This window comes from Anolis carolinensis, chromosome 6, assembly GCF_035594765.1.
Source record: "Anolis carolinensis isolate JA03-04 chromosome 6, rAnoCar3.1.pri, whole genome shotgun sequence".
Taxonomy (NCBI): domain Eukaryota; kingdom Metazoa; phylum Chordata; class Lepidosauria; order Squamata; family Dactyloidae; genus Anolis; species Anolis carolinensis.
The window spans coordinates 96,828,196-96,851,655 of record NC_085846.1 but is presented as its reverse complement, the minus strand read 5'-3'; the positions used below and the strand labels follow the sequence as shown (position 1 = coordinate 96,851,655).

Below are 23,460 nucleotides of genomic sequence, written 5' to 3'. Positions count from 1 at the left end.
GAGGCTCAGCCCTATCTTGCGCTCTTGGGAAGAGGCCCCGCCCCTGCCCCTAGCCCCGCCCTTTAGTCCTAAAAGGCCTCTCAGGAGAATTAGATAATCAGCCCTGTCTCGAGCTCTTGGAAGAAGCCACGGCCACTCCTCTAGCTCCGCCCCGTGTCCTAACAGGCGCCTCAGGTGCTTAGCCCTGTCCCCGGCAGTTGAGAAGAGGCCCCACCCCTCCCCTGTCCCCACCCCTGTCTCCTAATGGATGCCATCACCGCCCCCCTGGATTTCTGTAGCGCCCACCAGAGGGCGGTAGCGCCCACTTTGGGAATCACCGAGCTAGCTCAATCGGAAAATCTGGGCCTTATACATTTAATTAGCAGTCTCCCTACTTGCAATTCAACTACAGTAGAGTCTCACTTATCCAAGCCTCGCTTATCCAAGCCTCTGGATTATCCAAGCCATTTTTGTAGTCAATGTTTTCAATATATCGTGATATTTTGGTACTAAATTTGTAAATACAGTAATTACAACATGACATTCCTGCGTATTGAACTACTTTTCTGTCAAATTTGTTGTATAACATGATGTTTTGGTTCTTAGTTTGTAAAATCATAACCTAATTTAATGTTTAATAAGCTTTTCCTTAACCCTCCTTATTATCCAAGATATTCACGCTTCTGCCGGCCTGTTTAGCTTGGATAAGTGAGACTCTACTGTATTTAAAAAGGTTGAGATTGCTCTTTTCCCCTGGATTCTCAGGATGGAAGTACACTGCAATGTAATCCAGTTTTAGAACGCAGATTAAATGCATTGAACTGGATTATGTGTCTACACTGCCATACAACGTAGTTCAATGCAGTTAATCTGTAATCTGTAACTAGATTATTTGGCAGTGTACATCCAGCCTCAACAGATGGGTTTCTGTGTTTTTATCGTTCATCTAGGAGCACTTGCCATTCCCAGTATCCTTTTGCACTTATCAAGCCTGTGCTTTTCAAATACCATTCCACCTTTGCTCATATGTAGTTTTCTAGAAAGTGATATTGCAGGTGATATTTTAAAAATCTTAATATGAAAAGGGATACAGTAGTCTCGCCTATCCAACATGAATGGGCCGGCAGAACATTAGATAAGCGAAAATGTTGGATAATAAGGAGGGATTAAATAAGTCTATCCTGATCCAGACCACTGCATCTACTTTTTATAAACAAAGAGGCATAACCAGTTTCAAGCATAGTGATTGAAAACACTGTTAAATAAAAAAAAATAACATAAAGGCTTCAGATGTTCCTCTGAGCTTTGATTTCTTTTTGTATGCTATTTTCACTTTAGGTACAGCAGTATTTTTAAAAGTTCTCAGTTGACTTTTCACAACTATATTACTGTTTTGCAAGCCATGCTGAGTGTCTTCTCTGTGAAGAAATTTGCTTGAACAAAAGCATTTCTTTTCACTTCTACATGTTCAGGTCTGTGAGTGTGGCTAATTCAGCATCAGAATAAAAGAAGAGTGAAGCAACAACAACTCCATACACAACACATACACAGAGAATCACAAAGTCAGGATATACAGTATCTTACATGGTTCATGTTATTTTGGCAACTGATGCAGAAAGTCTCACACCACCTACGCCTTACACAACCAATAAATTAATAATTAACGGGTTTCTGCTCTTTCATGATATCCCAAACCTGCTGCCTAATGCATCCAACTTGGTCAGCTTAATGGTAGGATGCATTTGAGATTACTTTTCAGAACATTACAACAGCAGACAATTAATCATTTTCTCCAAGCTCTTTTCAAGAACTGTATCCAGAAGTGTCTTTGAAATTGCATGTGTCTTATCTCATAGAAGGTACAGTACTGTTTGCTTTTGTATAGTGCTGGAACATTGTACCAAAAAAATCTGAAACTAAATCCAAAGATCTTCCCATTTATAAGACCTTGAAGATGCTGTTGCACAAATTGAAGCACGGAAGTTTATTCAGCAGAGTCATGTTTTAATACTGTGTGACTCTCAGTAGAATCAAAGCTATCTGCAGAACACTATAAAATCTACTTTCCTTCTCGGTTCTTTAGTGTGAGACCAATATTTTAAAGAATATTAGAAACAGAAATGAATACTTATTTGGAAGAATATATAAGGATGGTTATTACTTTAGCTTTATTGAATTATTAAGATAATACCACTGAAATAGATACCTGCTATTGGGAGTTTTAAAAGAAAATCAAAGAGTATGTATAATATGCTTGTAATACTAAAATGATCCAAAAAATTCCAAACTTATAAAACTAACCATTACAGAAAATAGCAGTTTAAAACAGCATTTTGGTTATACGAATCTGTATCTTCAGATCAATCATTATCTGGCTAGATCTAGTGACTATATAGATTTTACAGAGAAAATACCATACAAACTCATGCATAAGTCAGTCTCATGTACAAACTGAGGACCAAAATTATGGATTTTGATATGACCCATAGTTAAGCTGAGGGTCTTTCCACAGAGAGGGGACAGCATGAATGCTGACTTAAGGAGCCAGCAGCCTTTGGCCACACCCACAATTCCTCTGACCAGGAATTCAGAAAGGCAGAAGTGGTACCATGGCAAAGAGAATAGAGGGAGTCAGTGGGGTTTTTAAAGATTTTTCCAGGACAGATTAAACTCTTGCCTTTTGCCACTTTACTCAAATAAGGGGTTCTTTTTTGTGTAAGATTTAGGCTACAATAACCACATTGACACATGGATAAGTCGACCCAGGGTTTTGTGTAGATTTTTTGTCCAAAATTTCTAAACTTATACATGAGTATATAGGATACTGCACTTCATCTTCAGTGGTATAGTAAAAGCGAGGAAATACTTATAGAAAATTTATTCTGGAATTAGATCAATCCTAGATCAAAAATGATTATTAATATTCCAATGACACTTTTTGCAGCCAGTACAGTAGAGTCTCATTTATCCAACATACATGGGCCAACAGAATGTTGGATAAGCGAATCTGTTGGAAAATAAAGAGAGATTAAGGAAAAGCCTATTAAACATCAAATTAGGTTATGATTTTACAAATTAAGCAAAAAAACATGTTATACAACAAATATGACAGAAAAAGTAGTTCAATACTCAGTAATGCTATGTAGTAATTACTGTATTTACAAATTTAGCACCAAAATATCATGATGTATTGAAAACATTGACTACAAAAATGCATTGGATAATCCAGAATGTTGGATAAGCGAATGTTGGATAAGTGAGATTCTACTGTACTTAAGGCACTAAGGAACCAAATTGCCTTGATTCAATATCCCTTTGATTCAATGGAGTCAAGTGGTCTATATTTTATGGTATGTACCACTAGCATTACTTTTACAAAACAACATCATATAAAAAGTGAAAACCACACAAAAAGGTCTAGAATTTTAAAAAGGAACATAGCTCCTGAGTTACAACACTAACAAGACTTCAGGAGGGAAACAGAATTTAAGAGGTATGCATATTTCTCAACAAGTAGGAATTAAAAAGCCATGACAAAATGTAAACGTTCAAGGGGTTATTCAAACCAGAGAGCGTCATATTTAGAAGTCTAATCTTAGCAATTCCAAGATGTACATATAAGGGGGAAATTAGAAGATGGAGATCACTTAAGAAAAGAAAAGATCTCTAAACTGGAAATGTAGAACTCACCACAAATAGGAAGATTAAAGAAAAAATAGCTACAGCACGAATATAAACAGAAAAATTAAAGTTAATTATTATCTAGACACTGGCAATTTCTTTGCATTTATGTCTACCATTAAGACTGGATGAATTCTACTCTCCAAAAAAAAGTCCTCCAGTGTTGTAAATCTGACTATCAGAGATCATATCTTCAAAAGTATTGGCGGGGAGGGGGACAGAAAAAAAAAGATGTTTTCTGTCAAAGGCTTACAACTAAGAGATGTTTAAGAATAAGAAAGTGGCTGCAATGGAAAAACAGCGTCCTGAGTAACTTGCAATTCAGTGCTATAAATAACTATACTAGAGCCATCATATTATAAACCAAGGAAATATTAATTTGATTTGATCAAAACAATAAGGAACATCAAGGTTCAATGTATTAACCAAACCAAACTGAATCAAATTATAAAGTTTTCCTCATATTCAGACCTATCAAGATGAAGATAAATACTAAGTGTTCAAATGCTTCCTGAAAAGGACACTTTCTTTTTTTCCCTTGTCCTGTTATTTTGAGGGTCTTTTTCTACAGAAAGGACATTTAAGTATGCAGTTATTCATCCATAGCTGTCAAAGGATTGAAAAACCTAATGTATGTTGAGAAACATACTTAACAGAATTTTTTGACTCTTGATTTTCTTCTTGACATTTTTAACCCCACATGTTGCAATTAAATTTCAAACAGATCATTAAAAACAAATGTCATGGTAGAGGAAAAGAAGCACAATTAATAGAACTCATAGCCACTAAAGGCCTTTTTAAAAGGAAATAGCTTAAGCTGGTGGTGGAATAGCCCTCAAGAGGGGCCATACTCAGGTACAGCTAAAGAGAAAGCGCTCTCCCATGTTCAAATAATAATAATAATAATAATCCGAAAATACATCACACAGTCCTAGACACTTGGGAAGTGTTCGACTTGTGATTTTGTGATATGAAATCCAGCATATCTATCTTGTTTGCTGTGTCATAATAAAATAATAATAATAATAATAATAATAATAATAATAATAATAATAATCTGAAGTTGTCACGATCTTCTGCTAGCAAGCAATATCAATATCCAGGCAATTTCCCATGAGCGAGCATAGACCTTCTAATTTCACAATCTCAAACCATAAAAAGGTCCAAAGGATATAAACAAGCCACTGAATCATATTCAGAGAATGGTGACTAAAATAGTAAAAGACATGGAAACCAAGCCCTATGAGCAGTGGGTAGGTTCAACATGGAAAAGAGAAAGTGAAGATGTTTCATGACAGCCATGTTTAAATATTGGAAAGAATATTATATTATAGAGGGAGCAAACTTGTTCTCTGCAGCCCGAAAGAATAAGGCCCCATCTACACTAATCAGTTAATGCAGCTTGAAGTCAGCTGCAAAGTGTGGTCGCTCTACAACACACGCTGCAAAAGTATGCTTTAAGCCCTTTAAACCAAGGTAAAGTTGGGGGAGACTTCAAAACAGAGACCATAATTCACACCTTTAATTCCTGTTTTTAAAATACTTTTCTTTAGGAACATTTTAGTACTAGTATAGAAAAGTATTTTAGAAAAAAAACTTTAATGAATGAATATATGGATACGCATAATTCTGTTAAAAGTCATGGGAAATACACTGGGGTACATCTATACTGTAAAATTAATACAGTTTGACACCACTTTAACTGCCTTAGCTCAATACTATAGAAATCTGGATGTTAGTTTGATCAGGCCAAACAGTGCTCATGTCACACCAAACTACAATCCTCGGGGTTTCATGCCCTTGAGCCATGGCAGTTAAAGTGGTGCCAAACTGCATTAATTCAACAGTGCAGATGCATCCACTGTTTCAGTATTGTACCTATGCAGTAATACTCTACAGTACTTTTAAGTTTGGGGTATTATTAAGCATCAATCTTCACTGAAAAATATCTATATTCAATTTATATTGTTTCTGTATAAAGAAATTACTAATTCTTCTGATAAGTCATTTTTAATCTGAAGAAAAATTAATTAACTATCATTCTTTCTTTAATTTAATCATTTCCAGACATCCTGCATTGAGCATGGGGTTGGATTTAATGGTCCATGAGCACTGCAGCTGTATGAGTCTGTAGTTCTATTCCATCACTTTAAAAAGCAATTACTTCATTACAGATTTCATATCACTTTTTTGAACATAACTCCAAAGGGGTAACTCTGGAGCCATGGTTTGATGATTGATATTTCATGATTCAGCCATTCACAGCACTATGTTCTCCAAAAGGAATATGGGAGACGTTATGCAAATAGAGTAGCATACTGATTTGATGCCACCAGTTATCTTGTAACTTTGTTGATTAGTGATGGACATCCTTTCACTTCAAAACATCTTCTACTGCCATTCGAATTATAATTAATTAACCAAAAGGGGGGTGAAAAGCAAATCTATTTGTCAATAGTACAAGTTTTATTTATTTATGCTCAATGTTTCTCAATAAAAGGTCAACTATAAAGGAATCTGTTATATCAACACAAGCAGTAAGAACAGTTTAAATGTTACGTATGGATACTTACGAGAACCAAAAATGTATTTTTGTGCACTTTTACCGCCTTTAAGTTGTAAGATTAAAATATGTAAATATGTTATGATATAAAAATTAATAAGAAAAAAGTAAAGTACTGATTCACAAGACTACAGTGTTCCCTTCCTAATTTGCGGTTCACTTTTCGCTCCCTCACTGCTTCGCTTTTTTCTGAGCGGTGGTGCATGCGCAAAAGGTGCTAGTTTCCCTTTTGCGCATGTGCCCTCCCACTTGTCGGTGTCCAGCCGGCCCACTCTGGATGCCAACGAAAGGGAGCTGCATATGCAAAAGGGAAACTGGCAGGAACCAGAGAGGAGACCGCCAAGAAGAAGCGCAGGAAGAAGGCTTGCAAAGAGGAGAAAGGTCACCTAACTACTAATATAATGTGTAAAAATTAAAATAAATATAGTGCCCCTACTCTGCGGATTTTCACTTATTGTGAGTGGTCCTGGAATGTAACACCCGCAATAAATGAGGGAACACTGTACACTCTTTGATGTTGAAAATATCCAGTTAAACTATCTATGCAGTCAACTAACAAGAACCTGGTAAAGTCTTTCAAAAAATATAACAAGCAGGTGGTTAGAAAACACCTAATGCACTTGTGTAAATAAATGGCATGTGTAGCAGCTCTGATTTCACTAACACTAAAAATTAGAATCATACATACAGCAAAAACCTCACGCATATGTTCTTACTTCAGTTTCACAAATTTCTTTCTTTGTTTAAACTACATCTTAAAATACCTTATGTCTTTCTGGGAATGACTGCAGAAAAGAATACCACTATATTGAAATCAACATGTAGAGAATTGCCGAAATGTGAGAAACGATCAAGTTCCTAAGAAAACATTCATGGTAATACACTCCTACACATGTATTTTTCAGATGGTGAAAAGTGTTTCTCTCTTTACAAAGAGTTATACAATAAACATCAGTCTTCTTACTCTAATCCACTAAGTGCTCCATTAAATGTGAATTCCCCCCCCCCCCCCGCAAAAAAAGCTATAAAAATGTTAGTTCAGTGCTCTACAGGATCTATACTATGCCCATTAGCGTGCAAAAAGAGAAAGAAAAAATCTGTACACTTTGGTGTACTCTAATCTTATGTTACTTTAGCTATGAATATGTCAGTTTGGTTCAAAGAAAAACTACCACTTTATTCATTACCTTTTGGTATTATCTGTCTTAGACAAATCATAACTGACATTTAAAAACACATGTTTTATTAAACATATATGATGTATATGCCTCTGTAACCTTTGATGGGCCACAGTTCTCTGTAACATATATCAATAAATGTAAACATGTTTTCCTGTTGTAATACATTGAGCAGTTGTCTCCTTCCTACAGGCTTTATATTGTTGGACCGGTGAGATTTCTTTGCAGTAAAGACTTCTTTTAAATTAGATATGAACAAAAACAAGTTCTCTGACAGATCTACATGTACACATTCAAGACTACTCAAGATAAATTATAACCACCAAATCCAGGTTCACAAGTGTTTATACACTACTTAATTTCTCTGCATTTAGTACTAATGCCTTAATGATTAGCAAGGACATGAGTGAATAGACAAAGCAGCGGAGAACTAATAACAAACAAAATAAAAGTTCTGGCTGTGGACAAGCTTAGTCACCCATTCAGTTTCATGCCTTGATGTGAATTTGAATACAAGCCTTTATATAACACACAAATGACTCCACCATGCTGGCAATGCATGGTGTTTTAGCTGTGATTGGCTATTGACAGAATTCATGCAGTTTGACACCACTTTAACTGCCATATAGTACAGTGCTATGGAATCCTGGGATCTGATGTTTGTTGAGGCACCACCACTCTTTGGCAGAGAAGGCTAAAGACCTTGCAAAACACATACAACTGGTATGAGTCGCAGCATGGAATGAGCCATGGCAGCTCAATGGGGTGTCAAGCTGCATTCATTCTAAGATGTAGCTCTGGCCTGGGAAAACTTCGGCCTTCCAGGTGTTTGGGAGTTGAAATGCAAAATACCTGGAGGGCTGACGTTTGCCCAGGCCTGTAGTTACACCCTTGGCAAATGACAACTTCTATGGCTGTACAACATTGAGCCATAACAGTTAACGTGTTGCCTAAATTAATTCTACAGAGCAGATACACCCTTATGAGGTCCAGACCAGTGACTGGTCACTAACAATCTCCTCAGCTTTCCCTTCAAAGCTCACTCTCTCCTAAGATGATGGAAGACTGAAGGAAGAAAAAGGCACAAAGGGGGACTGAAACTTCCCCAGACTGTGAGGGAAAGGTGTCTGCAGCTGATCATAGGGCAAAAAGGGGGACTAAAACTTCCTCAGACTATGAGGGAAGGTCTATAAGGTGCCTTTACAATGTGGGATGAATGCAGCTTGACACCACTTTTAACTGCCAGGGCTCAGTGCTATGTAATTTGGTTAGGCACCAGCACTCTTTGGCAGGCAAGGCTAAAGCCCTTGCAAAACTACAATTTCCATGATTCTGTAACACTGAGCCAAGGAAGTTCAGTGATGTGTCAAGCTGCATCCATTTTACAGTGTTGTTGCACCCCTTGCAAACTACAACTTGAACTAATACACAGCATTGAACCATGGCAAGTAAAAGGCTGCCAAACTGCATTAATTCTCCAAAACTGATGCACCGTTAGAATTCCAGATCAGGGATTGGTCACTTACAATCGCCTCAGCTTTCCCTTCAAAATGCACTCTTGTCACAGAAGCTGAAAGATTGAAGACGAAAAAGCAGGAAGGGGGATTAAAACTTCCCCAAACCATGAAAGAAAGGTACGATTAGGTTATATATGAAGAGCTATAAACTGCTTCTGCCAAAACTGCATTAATTTTACAAAGTAGAAGATGCATCCTGAAAGGTTCCAGATCAAAGCTTGGTCACTAACAATCTCGTCAGTTTTCCCTTCAAAACGCACTCTCCTCAGAAACTGAAAGAAAAAGACACAAAGGGGGACTAACACTTCCCTAGATTATAACAAGAAAGGTGGTTGTAGGTTGTACAGATACACCCAAACAGTGCTGCCAAAACTGCATTAATTCTACAGAGTAGAAGATGCATCCGTAAGAGGTTCCAGATTTGGGACTGGTCACTATCTCCTCAGCTTTCCCTTCAAAACGCACTCTCATGCCAGAAGCTGAAAGGGAGAAAAGGCACAAAGGGGGGACTAAAACTTCCCCAGACTGTAAAAGAAAGGTGGCTGTAGGTTGTATGGATAGAGCCATCCTGAGGGGTTCAAGATCAAAGCTTGGTCACTAACCATATCCTCAGCTTTCCCTTCAAAATGTACTCTCTCCTCAGAAACTGAAAGAAACAGGCACAAAGGGGGGACAAAAACTTCCCCAGACTGTGAAAAAAATGTGGCTGTAGGTTGTATAGATAGAGCCATACTGTGCAGTTTCAAATCAAAGCTGGGCACTAAAAATCTCCCCAGCTTTCCCTTCAAAATACACTCTCTCCTCAGAAACTGAAAGAAAAGACACAAAGGGGGGGGGGGGGGGGTTAAAACTTCCCCAGACTGTAAAAAAAAGGTGGTTGTAGGTTGTATAGAGTCATAAAAAGTGCTGCCAAAATGAATCAATTCTACAGAGTAGAAGATGTAGCCTGACAGGTTCCAGATCAAGGACTGGTCACTATCTCCTCAGCTTTCCCTTCAAAACACACTCTCTTCTCAAAAGTTGAAAGGGGGGGAAAGGCACAAAAGGGGGGGCCAAAACTTCCCCAGACAGTTAAAGAAAGGTGGCTTTAGGTTGTATAGATACAGCCATAAAGTGTTGCTGCCAAAATTGCATTGATTCTATAGAGTACAAGATGCATCCTGAGAGGTTCCAGATCAAAGCTTGGGCACCAACAATCTCCTGTTTTCACTTCAAAACACACACTATCCTCAGAAACTGGAAGACTGAAGGAAGAAAAAGACACAAATGGGGGATTAAAGCTTCCTCAGACCCTAAAAGAAAGGTGGCTTTAGGCTGTATAGATAGAGCCATAAAGTGCTGCTGCCAAAACTGCATCAATTCTACAGAGTTGAAGATGCAACCTGACAAATTCTAGATCAAGGGTGGTCACTAATAATCTCCTCAGCTATCCCTTTTCCTTAGAAGCTGAAAGGAGGGGGGAGGCACAAATAGGGCTGAAACTTCCCCAGATAGTAAAAGAAAGATGGCTTTAGGTTGTATAGATAGAGCCATAAAGTGCTGCAGCCAAAACTGCATTAATTCTACAGAGTAGAAGATGGTTCCAAATCAAAGAGGTTCCAAATCCAAATCTTAAGCGGCTCCAAATCAAAACTGGGCACTAACAATCTCCTCAGCTTTCCCTTCAAAACACACACTCTCCTCAAAAACTGAAAGAAAAAGACACAAGGGGAGGGTTAAAACTTCCCCAGACTGTGAAAGAAAGGTGGCTGGAGGTTGTATTGAGCAGACATGGGCAAACTTGGGCCCTCCAGGTGTTTTGGACTTCAACTCCCACAATTCCTAACAGCCGGTAGGCAGTTAGGAATTGTGGGAGTTGAAGTCCAAAACACCTGAAGGGCCCAAGTTTACCCATGACTGGTATAGCGTCATAAAAAGCGCTGCCAAACTGCATCAATTCTACAGAGTAGGAGATGCAACAATCAGTAACAACAATCTCCTCAGCTTTCCCTTCAAAAAGCATCTCTCCTCAGAAGCTGATAGGAAAAAAGGCACAAAGAGGGACTCAAACTTCCCCAGACTAAAAGAAATGTGGCTTTAGGTTGTATAGAGCCATAAAAAGTGTGGCCAAACCGCATCCATTCTACAGAGTAGGAGATGCAACCTGACAGGTTCCAGATCAAGGACTGGTCAGTAACAACAATCTCCTCAGCTTTCCCTTCAAAACGGACTCTCTCCTCAGAAGCTGAAAGGGGCACCAAGGGGGATTGAAACTTCCCCAGACTGGATGTAAGGTGCCTTTGCAATGTAGAAAGGCTGCATCTTGGTAGAAACCACGTTGAACTGGCATGGCTCAATGCTATGGAGTCCGCCGAGGCGTAGTCCGGCGAGGTATCAGCGAGGAAGTGTGAAACTGCAAGGGTTCTGCGATAAGCCATCTCATCCTTCTCCTTCGCCTCTATACCATACCTGCGCCGCCGTGACTAAAGCTGGAGGGTTATTATTGTCGAGCAGCTCCACCTGCACCTCCTGCGACTTGGACATGTCGCTTTGGACCATTGGAGAAGAGAGGACGAAAAGCAGCAGCAGCCCAAAGCCACGCCAGAGAGAGTTTCAAACGAACAAAGCGCCTCCTCAGCTGAGGAGTTTTCTCTCAGTCGTCTTCTTCAGCAGCTACAGCCGCCTTTCCCCCCGTTGTTGTTGTTATTATTGTTGCTCTTCCACGAGGAGGGCTTTTGCTGTTCCCTCAGGGATGGGCCATTTTTCTTTTTCCGCCTGCTGACTGAAGAGATGGAGAAAGAAATAGGGAAGGGAAACAAGAGAAGGGGAAGGAAGGAAGGGGGAAAAGAGCCGCTCGCCTCGCCCTGCTTCAATCAAGGAAAATACAGCGCATGGCAACCGCTCCAGCAAAAAAAAAAAAGAAAAAAGGGGGAGGCAACGAGGAGGAGGAGGCGCCTCCTCGCTGATGAAAAGCAGGAAAATGACCGCGAAGATGCCTCATGTTTTGTGTCTTTACAAAAGCCAAAGATGGTTGGAGAAAGATAAGAAAGCAAAGCTGAGGTGAAAGGAGCAGCGCTGTCGAGTTTCCCTCTCAGAAAAGTTGTAAGGTTTACTATTTCTGCTCAAGGGACTCAGATGAAGGCTTGGCCTCCCATCTAGACGTTGCAGAATGGATCCAGTTTGGGAGCACACGGCTCAAGGCTATATGGAGTCCTGGGAGTTGTAGTTTGGTGAGGCATCACCACCAGTCTTTGGCAGAGAAGGCTTTAGAGCAGGCCTGGGCAAACTTTGGCCCTCCAGGTGTTTTGGACTACAACTCTCACAATTCCTAACAGCCTATCAGCCACTTATTGAGGTTCTGGGTTTTAGCCTCTCGCTTGCTGAGGTGTTCCTCTGAGTATCTGCAGATCATAGAAAGCTATTTCTTGATTTAAGACATTGGCATCCGTACAGAGGATGGGCCGGAAATGTCAGTGCCTTGGTCCTTTCATTACTGGCTGCTACTTCCTGACAGATATCAGGTGGTGCAATACCGGCTAAACAGTATAATTTCTCCAGCGGTGTAGGGAGTAGACATCCTGTGATAATGCAGCATGTCCCATTAAGAGCCACATCCACTGTTTTAACGTCATGAAATGTATAAATAATGATAATAACTGCATTCATTATATCTCGTAGATGCACTCTTGGACCAATGGTGAAGTTAGGGAAGGAGGAAAAGCTGATCTGGTGGCAAAAAAAACACCTGGAAAACACCTTTTGCCATTTTCCCCCATTGGCACACACAGGAGGCCGAGGACTCCACAGGGTGACATTGACTGTCTGTGAGTGCATCTACACTTCAAAATAATTGCAGTTTGTCCCCAATTTAACTGCTTTGCCTCAGTGCTATGGAATCACAGGAGTTATAGTTTTATAAAGCCTTTATGCTTTTCTGTCAAAAGGGGTTGGTGCCTCACTGGACTACAACTCTCAGGATTTGATAGCATTGAGCCATAGCAGTTAGAATGGTGTCCAGCTGCATCCATTCTAGAGTGTACATTCACCCCTAATCTTCTAAGTTCTCAACTGTATCCTTCATTCTGATTTATGATTGAGCCAAAGGCAATCTTGAACTATGTCAATGTCTTCATCATCATTTCAATGTCTTCATCAAGTTGTATAAATCATCCATGGTCATTAGTTTCCTTTTCTTAATGTTAATCTGTAAACAGCATCTCATTAAGGGGGGCTCTTAGTCCTCCAGGAAGACACTATGGTTATGCATCAGTGACCTTTGACTTTTTGGTTTGGCTGTTATTTTCAATAAATGAGTGCAATAGCAGCAGTAAAGAAAAAAGAATGAGATGGCTTGAAAAATACGCCTACACTAAGCACTCATGTATTTTTCTGTTTCTGTTTTCATAGAGATGTTTAACAAAAAAGCTATGGAGAGGCTATTGCTACATTTAAGCATACCGTTGTATGAAGCAACTGTATAAGGAAAGACTTGGAAGGGAGGAATGCAAAGCAGCCCTACAAAATGGGTTTTGTCATCACTCGTCATTCACATATCCGTGCAACTGTTTATCTTCAAAGTCAAACAAAGAGAAGCACTAGCTCTTTTTTTGGTGTCGCTAAACAAAAGTCTAAGGTTATTACAAAAATGTGGATTGTAAACCTACCAGCCTGAAGTTTCACTAAGAGTATCACATGTTTAGAAATAGAATTGTTATTTAGTTGGAACTAGAACCACTAGTGGCAATAGGATTTTTACAATTTAAGCCCATTGAGAATTGAGCATTTTTCCTTGACATTTACTTGGAGCTATGGTAGCGCAGTGGGTTGAGCCATTAGCTGCAGAAAATTCTGTCAACCCGAGGTTTGGCAGTTCAAAGCCACAAGTCGGGCTGAGCTCCCAACTGTCAGCCCCAGCTTCTGCCAACCTAGTAGTTCGAAAGCATGCAATGTAGCTCAATAGTTACCACCTCGGTGAAAAGGTAAAAAGGGTGCCCCGTGGAGATATGCAAAACATGCCAGCAACAGATCTGAGATATCTATGAATAACAGACTCCTAGGCATGGAAAATGGAACAAGAGCACCTTCCCATGGCCAGAAGTTGAGCATCACCTCCAGAGATGAAAAAGGGGGAAGACCTTTACCTCTGTGTATTGTATGCCATTGTGTAAAAGTAATTGAACGTTTGCCTCATATTTGTTCTGTAATCCACTCTAAGTCCCTCCAGGGAGATGGAGCGGAATATAAATAAGGAATATTATTATTATGATTGACCAAAAACATCAATGTTTGGTTTTTTTCAAGTTAAACTGGTGTCAAATTGCACATGCAAGTCACCTGTTGACTTATGGCTGCCCCGTGGTTTTCTTAGAAAAGGAATACTCAGAGGTTTTTGTATTACCCTTTCTCTGAAATTTCGCCTACAGCATCCATTCATTGGTGGTCTCCCATCCAAGTGCTAAGCAGAACTGATCATGCTTAACATCCTAGATCAAACAGGTGCTGGTGCCTTTATATAGAATATTTACATGTATACACACACAATCCTACACAACAGCAAAATTGAAAAATCTAGGGCAATATAATTGGTATAACCAAACTCTTGGCATTCTCATCAGTATTCAATTTTTTTTAATTAAGCAGCAATTTCCAACAATGTTTTGGAATCTGCTTTGCTTCAGCAGTTCTATGATTTCTGATTTTTTGTGTTTCAAAACTTGTGAACTCAAATGTTGTATTTTTAACTGATCTACATATTAATTCTCATAATCTTATTGTAATCTGTGTCTTCAATCAGAAACGGAAGTAGATTCTCAATGTTATAGGAACTCTCTGTTCTCTGTTCAGTAATCAATGTAATTGATGTGGGCAGCAGAAAAGCTTTGGTCACCACTTGTGTGTATTCTTGATGGCTCTGCTTGTAACTGATAGATAAATTATGTCATGATCACCTTGCCAAGCACTTCACAAAGCAGGCAATTGTACAGAAGCCAATCTGATTTTGCCACCAAGTCTGCTTTCAACAATGAGGTGTAGTCAGACCTGAAGAATACATACACACATTTGCAATAATGTGGTGTTGCATTCATACATAAAAAGGTGTATACCTTTTTACTGAGTAAATACTGAGTCAGATGATTACTCTTGGTCAATGTTGTGTAAAAATCTGACGTGCCATTCATACAATTATCTTTCCCATTCCTATTTAGATAATGAGCATTGACTTGCAGATCTTCACATTAACTGGTAAGTTTATGGCACTCTTGCAAATGGACCTCCAAAAGGCAGCAGACTAACCAAGAAAACTTACTAGCCTTTTGGGGCAGGCAGACAAGAAACAGAAGGTACTATGGAATTCTGAGATTTGTAGTTTGGCAGACTGCAATTAGTTCTACTGTAATTTATTCTACAGAGTGTAGATCATCCAGACAGAGGCATTCGTCTGCCAAATGCAGAGCAGATGTCCCTCTGTGCTTGGTTCTTTTTCTGGAAAAAGTGGTGCAGGTGCAGTCCATCTTCTTTCAGAGCCACAATGATTTCTTCCATGGAATTGTATGCACTTTTATGACTGGCAGGCTGGTACTTAACTACAAGTGCAGGTTAAGTGTACATCTCCTTCCTTGCCTAAAAATATCCTGAGCGAAGAGGTCCTAAGAATCTTACTTCTATGTAGGGTATTGCTTAACTAATATTTTTTTATTGAGAGGAAGAAAGGAATGTTACAATTCACGGGAAAGGATTTAAGCCTTATAACTAATTCCCAGTTTAGGAGAGAAAGAGAAAAAGTTTGTTGGGATGTTTGTCTGTTTTTCTTTCTCACTTTGAATGTTCTATTATTTTATGAATACAAAATAAACCTCTTGTCATAATCCAAGTATCTTATGTTTATTGATTTTTTTGGCCAACTTTGGAACTGCAAATCATTTGATTTGCCATGAATAGAACCTTAAAATAACATATCCCATTGGCAATCTGAATACTGCCATGGAAAAGTGCCCTTTTGCTTGTGATGAAAAATGCCCCCCCCCCCCCACAAAGATAATCACCTTAATCATGATGAAAAAGTCACACACACACACACACACTTCTATCCTGTTCAAGGAGAATGATGGGATTTTCCCCCAAATATTTTTTATTAAACATTTACTAGGAAAGTAAAGGATGGGTGGACAAGGGAAAGAAAAGAAACATTTGGGGATAATAGATTAATTATTGCTTAGTTACATCTTTACAAATATCTAATATGTTGCGAGGAGAAAACAAAGGGTTATAACAATATTATAACCATAACAATAACATATTTATAACATAAATAACAATATTTATAATTGTTACAACAAGTCTTCATATCTGTGTCTTTAACACTTATTCCATAAAATATTGAAGATTCTAACCACTTTAATTTGAAGTCCATTCTTTTCCAATTCTTCATCAATGGAAATTAAACTGAATTTTTCATAACAGATTATTTTACATTTAAATTTTCTTAAATTATTTATTATTAATATCTACGAAGAAGGTTCTATAATTTTCATTTAGAATGTTAGTAGGTTAGTGTTTTGATCTTTTTATCATTATCATGCTATCTCTCTTTCGATTTTCAATAAGTAAATAAATATTTTTATCATGAGCAGATACTCAGCCAAGTCAAAATCTTAACATTTCTTTCATAGTAAGGCCAAACATGCACACTGTAGAGCACGTCTTCAACAAAATTAGTTTCACACAAAAAAAAGATTGGGGGAAAAGAGCCTTCCAACATACATGAAAAGCAAGTATTAATTGAAATGAAAATACACAAGGCACCAGACATGCCTTACATCATAGCTATGAAACTGACCACAGATTCTTCATAGTTCTTTTAACTTGAATTACAAGTTCATGAGATGAAATCATAAATTTTATCTATGGTTTTCCTTTTCATTTCTCATCTTAGGGTTGGCCAAAGCTGTTTTTTCCCTTTTGTCCTGGAATTACCATGTGCCTTTGGGTAGTATCTTCCTCTCACCATCATGACTTGGTGTCATCCAGTGATAGCTGAAACAAAACAAAAAGATATATATCAGTATTGTACACATTCTAATTCATTTGTTTTCAAAGCAAAATGTTTTCCCCACATTTCACTTAATCCCGTTTCCATTTCTATTGTGAACTGTCTTAGTATTGACTTTGTAAGGGGTGCTTAGTTTAAATAATAAAAGTACCCTGTATACCAATGTATAAGATTAGAAGGTGATAGTTGTAGTCAAACACACCTGGAGGACTATATGATTGTATCAAGAAAGAAAGATCAGGTAATGATAAACAGATAAACTTCATTGTGAGACGTTAGGTTGAAACACGGGGCTGATGTGCTGCTAACAGAACAGGAGTTCCATGGCAACCGAGACAGAATAACACACTGTAACAGCTTTTATTCCCCACAGGACATAAAGCTTTGCTTACCTAATCACAACATGTAAAACAGAAGAAAGTTGTTCATTTCATTCCATACTTCATGCCTTTTTACAGTGTGCCAGTGTTTTTCATGTCATAAGAACAATTGCTATTGTGAAACTGTGAACAATGCTAAAAAGTGATTTTAATATCAAAATCCGTGGAATTAAATAATGCAGCTATACTGAGAAAATTACCAAATTACATGTGTATTATGTATAATAGTGCAGTTCTTGACTAGTCTCCATTTTGATTACTGGCTGAGGCAAAGTATAGAAAATTTTCAACCATTTTTATGTTATCATTCAGTTTTAAGTTATGTAAATCTGTGATCATTAATTTTCATAATATCCAGCTATAATCTTACTTTTTCATGCTTTATCTTAATTTTCCCCAATAATCATTTTAAAGTCTACAATTTTTTCTCCTAGTAGTGGTATGGTTCTGTTTGCGTATCTTAAATGGTGGTCCTTCATTCAGTTTTCATTTCCTTCTGAGTGAAATCCAGCTTTCTGTATGAGATACAAATAAACAGATATAATGATAAAATACAACCTTTTCTGACTTGCTTGTCAGTTGGAAACTATTGTTTCTCCATGTTCAGTCTTGACAGTGGCATCTTGTCCGGAATATAGAGTGTAGTCAAATGTTGCGTCACATCCATTTATTTTAAAACAATTTTTCAAGGCATACGCAACCAAAGGCTTTGCTGATTTTCTTCTGAAATTAATTGATGTGCCCCAATATCCAATATATGTTTGCCCTATGAGCCCTAGTGACTCTTCCTGTTCTGAATAGAGCTTCAACAGCTCACAACATTGCATTTCTGGTCACATGGCTGGGTACTTCATCATTTTCCTAAAACAACTTAGGTGTTTATTCAACTTATATCCCAGCTTTGTTCAACTATGGCATCTTACAATGTTGGAGGAAAACATTTTAAAGGTAAATATTTAGATCATTATATTAGCAAAATTTGATTGGGAATCCTACTAATGAATAAGCTCGATTGAACACGTATATAAGTTTGCCCAGCAAATTAAAGGCAAATAGAAAAAAGATGCTTGAACACAAGTGAAATTTGTATAGGGCATATCTTTGCACAGATATTAGAACTAGAATTATAATAATGATCTGAATTTATTGAGCCACTAACTTTATTGCTTGAAATTGGACAAGTTGATTTGGATGTAGCAAAATGATCTGTCTCTTACGAGCAGGAATTTTATAGCTGGTTGTTCAATTAAGGTGCCAGGAGATTAAAGCAAAAGTTTTGACAATGGAAATGTCGGGAACCAAAGGAATACATAATTCTGCATAAATATTTGACTAATGGACTGAGATCCTGCAAGATGCTGATGGCCTCTCATATGGCTAATGACTTTTGTGGTTAGAATAGAATTTGCTTTTTTCTTTCTTTCTGCTGCTGCTTCTACTGGGAGCACAACAACTGCTAAGAGACTGTGCAGGTGCAGCTCCATCTCCCCAGCCACCAATCAGGTCAGGGGTACATTGAAGCTGCTGCTGAAAACTCAGCAAAGAAGGAAAATTTTAAGCTAACATGAAAAGCTTCTCTTTTTCCTAGTGTGTTTCAAGAGTAAATGAAACATCCACACCCTTAAACATCCAACGAAGAACAGGAGCTGCTTTCATATGCTCCCATTTTAGTAGTTCCAAAGAAAAGGATGCTCACTATTTAAAAAGCTAATAAAATGTTCCTTATGAAACATCTAATAAAATCCATGCTCTAGTATAACATATAGTTATGCCAGTGTATTCCATCAGTATGATGTAGTCTATGCTCTTTAAATAGACCAATTAGCTACAAATAAATAACTTTCTATGTCCCAAGTGATAGGATATGGAAATCTTCATTTAAAAAAAAAACCACACTGGGATTTACCTGGACATTTAAAAGTGCCTACAGGGCCTAAATACTTTAAAGCACCAGCTATTGTCTGAACCTGGAAACTAAGCACAGTCAGACATTGTTTGGATAAAAAAAATTAATGGGGTCATCATGAATGAACAGATTACTCAAAGGAACAGAAACAGAAATAGTCATTGACTCCCAAAAGTTTGAAGGGGTTCAATTTTCTGAGCTTTAAAAAAAAGATCAGAGTTTTGCCATTTGATTTGTTGTTTTCTGGAGGAAGTGTAGTTCTGCCCTAGAAATTATTGGAGTGTGGTTGTCTGTATATTTTAATATTGTAAGCTGCTTTTTTACATATAGGTATCTGTGGCCCGTTCCACACAGCTGAATAAAATCCCACATTTTCTGCTTTGAACTGGAATATATGGCAGTGTGGACTCAGATAACCCAGTTCAAAGCAGATATTTTCTGCCTTGATATTCTGGGTTATATGGCTGTGTGGAAGGGTCCTGAGAAATAATAAAGGCAGCAACTCTGCACTAAGAAAAAGATTTTTACCATGGAGTACTTCCTGCATTTGTTATACAGTCACAAATACTCTAATAAATGTATTTTTTGGGTTGGATCCAAACCAATTAGCAGAAGAGTGTTAAATGAGAAAAATGACCTTTGAATGCGAATGGATTATTTCCATTTGCATTCAAAGAGTTTTGTATAGGCTTTTTCTCAGTCTCAAAGGTAGTACAGAATTCTTATATAACTTTCAATGACCGATTACACTATGTGACACAATTTTTGTTCCTGAGTTATAAATGTCATTTCCTAATTGGTGCTGTCATAAAAAATGGAAAAAGTTTATTAAACTGCAAAACCTTTGTTGCAGTCTGCGCATGGAAAAGTTCAAAATGGCATATTGTCATTTAGGAAAGCTACAAAAGAAGTTCCCAGTAGACTTTTAAAAACAATAGTATTACCCTCAGCGACAAAAACAAAGTTTCTGGAGTATAACGATTATTTTCAAAGTAAGCACCACACAATTAAACAGGAAATAACACTTTCAAACCAGGAACAGAATTTTTTTTAAAAAATTGTTACATAATGTTATGGTTTATATACTGCAGCGTGCAATTTTTCTTTAACTCTTTCTTAGACTAATACAACCCAAATATATTGTGACCTGTTAGCATTTGATTCATGAGTTTCCTCTTTAGTCTACATATATTCAGTTTGAGGGTTGTTGTATGTCTTTCGGGCTGTGTGGCCATATTCCAGAAGTATTCTCTCCTGACATTTCGCCCACATCTATGGCAGGGTCAAAAGGTCTTTTCCCGGCTGCATAGCATGCAGATTGGCTGGCAGCAGGGAAAAGACCTTTTGACCTAAGCGAAACGTCAGGAGAGAATACTTCTGGAACATGGCCACACAGCCCGAAAGACATACAACAACCCTGTGATCCCGGCCATGAAAGCCTTCGACAACACATTCAGTTTGAGCTTTTCAGTTTTGGGGGATGTCCCATAAAATTATGTGATTCCTATTACTGTATATGCATGTATTTGACTAAGTTTCTGTGAGATCACTACTTGTATTTGTGTGTGTTAAGGGAAAAACACATGGTCAATTACAATTCATAGTTGAGTAATTAGAACAATCAAGGCTAGCAAGCTTGAACCACTTCCTGAATGGGGCATAACTTTGGGAAATGTTTGTAATGTCTTTTGGGGACTTACTGAATACTTGCTGAGAACCTACTATGAAGATGCATGAGTTTAATGCAAGGAACTTTATGGGAAGTTTTTGTTGCTGAAAGTTTTATTGTGTTTCTTTTTGACTCTGCTATCTAAGAGTAAATTTTTGATTTTCCTTCCATTTTCCTGGCTTGTTTTCTTTTGCTCATTGTGGATACAACAAAGGACTGGATAAGTCTGGACAGGACTGCACGCAGTTTGTTTTTCAACAAACCCGTAACAATTCCCATGTTTACTTTTATTATTCACAAGTCACAGCTACCATCCTTCCATTGCCTCTGCTGGAGATCAACAGTTAGAGTGATATCCTTCCTACAGACATATTTTACCATCTTTAAACGATCTTACTGTTATGGTGGCACATCAAGGAACATTAAGAAAAACTACCAACACCTTATTCTCAAGACTGATGCTTTGGGTAATTTGGGATGGAAAACCCTTAGAAATATGTACCACATTAAACCCACACTACTGCTTCTTTAGAACCATATTTTACATTGGACTTTAATTTCTTTGTAGAATTTATCTCCCAGTACTGGTCTTGATTTCTGAATATTTCTAAGTGTTCTTACCATTTTACCTTTCCTCCCTAAAGACTTGTTTAGTTTCTTTCCATTTGTCTCATTTAGAACATGTCAAAAATTCACTATGTGGAAAACACATATCAAAAGCATTTTTAAAAATTGCTAGAGATATATATGTATTTCTTTCACTTAATTAGATAATCCAGTTAGCTTTTCACTGTAACTAACATAGCAGGTCTGTTCATCACATGACTACATTTGCACCATATTATGGACAAACAAAAATGACAAAAAGTTCAGGAGTCAGAAATCTTTTTAAGGCCTGTCATTTGCAATCAAGTGAAGAGCAGGATAGCTAAAAACATTGTGGTGCCTAGAGTGTAATAGCAAAGAATGACCCCAACACAATTACCCATGTTAACATGCAAACTGCCAAAGAAATATGTAACAGCAAAAGCCAACCAAATTATTGTGCTTATGAGGCAGAACACCACACAAGAACTTTAGTCTCCTCTCTGCCAGTGAAATAAAGAAAAAAAACTAGAATAACAAATAAACCAACAGCCCCCTTCCCTGACACCCACAGGAACTAGCTTACCCTACCAAATGGGAACAGAAACTTGCTGGTTGCCCGTATAATCAGATTCCATGTTCCTGTTGAGTACATTTTGCTGGTGAACTGTCCAATTTCAAGATTTCGTAGAAGTTTAAGGATCGGGGATTTTTTTTATATCTACAGTCACATCCATATAAGCATTTTGGCTGAGATATTAAAATAGCAGGAGCTTCTGTTCTGACAGCAATGGTAACTAATGGTGATTCAATTGATGCAGTGAGAGAGCTCCATATACAACTTCCATTGCTTTGAATTTCTATGCATTCAGTACAAAAGGAGATTAGATTTCCATGGTGATGCTTTCTATCTGAAATCCAGATTGTGAGGGAATCTGCAGTATAATCAACAGATTCCATCGAAAGTCTTATTTTTTACTACTACAATTTGAAAATGAATTACTGGCAGAGGAGGGGCCTTGCACTGAAACAAAATCAATTCATTTGAAGAGTAGCATGCTGCTAGCTGAAATTGCCTAGGATATTGTGTGAAGTGTCAAAGAGCTAAGGAAAGCATGTAAATTCAAAGCAAGGACAATGCGGCTGGAGAGGGGAGATGATAAGCTTCCTGGAACATCTGGTAATTAATCTTAGTTTAGAAGGATTGAGTGTTGGCTAATGTAATTGCTATTCTTTTTCACAGTAGGAAAAAGTAAAACATCAGGCAGCCAAGAAGCTTTGCCATTATAGTTCCCCATGTTTCTCATACTAGAAGGAAGGAAGGAAGGAAGGAAGGAAGGAAGGAAGGAAGGAAGGAAGGAAGGAAGGAAGGAAGGAAGGAAGGAAGGAGCAATACATAATTAAATTCTCCAATAAAGTACAATACTGTAAAGATAACAGCAAGTCTTCAGAAATGTAAGGGAACAAGGTGATGCAAAGTGGGCGCAATAAGATTTTATGTGCTAAATGAGTTTATTTCTCTTTCAATTTACCATTGCTTTTCCATAACCCAAAGAACTGTACTTTATTCCCTTTTTACCTGGCATTGATACAGCTTTTCTCTTTGTACTTGCTAACGATTCAAGCTGTAAGATTTAGTTATTCTAGAATTACAGCACTTATAAGGAAAAACTGGACCAGCTAAATAGAATAACAACAATTAATAATTTTAGGCATATAGCAAAGAATGTCACAAATGATTGGAACAATTTCCCTTTCTAATTTAAAATATGTACTAGGCTTGTGCACGGATCCGTTTTCAAAAATGTTATTGGGTTGGTTCGGCGGGTTCGGATGCCTATAATGCCATCGTCTCTGCCATCATTTTTTCCCCCCGGCAGCAACAGAACACTGGCTGTTGAAAAACTGGCTGCTTTCAGTTTCTTTCAATTACACATGGATTATGGGGAGAGAGGCAGCTGCTAGAAGGGAAA

General features: G+C 37.9%; 1 protein-coding gene and 1 long non-coding RNA gene across 3 annotated transcripts in view; both read right to left on the bottom strand.

Moving 5' to 3' along the window:
- cacnb2 (calcium voltage-gated channel auxiliary subunit beta 2) overlaps positions 1-11,503 on the bottom strand; it is a 173,187-nt gene extending 161,684 nt beyond the window's left edge. For both annotated transcript variants that reach the window (XM_008112460.2, XM_003222077.4), the window contains exon 1: positions 11,367-11,503. In XM_008112460.2, coding sequence (XP_008110667.1) covers positions 11,367-11,456 — 90 coding nt within the window. In that variant the 5' untranslated portion in view covers positions 11,457-11,503. The remainder of the gene's footprint in view (positions 1-11,366) is intronic.
- A 4,479-nt stretch (positions 11,504-15,982) lies between these two features.
- On the bottom strand, positions 15,983-22,592 carry LOC134299866 (uncharacterized). Its single transcript, XR_010007110.1, has 3 exons — positions 22,079-22,592; positions 17,698-17,842; positions 15,983-16,931 (listed from the first exon to the last, which is right to left on the bottom strand). It is a non-coding gene; the product is annotated as an uncharacterized LOC134299866 (long non-coding RNA).
- Positions 22,593-23,460: the final 868 nt, after the last annotated feature.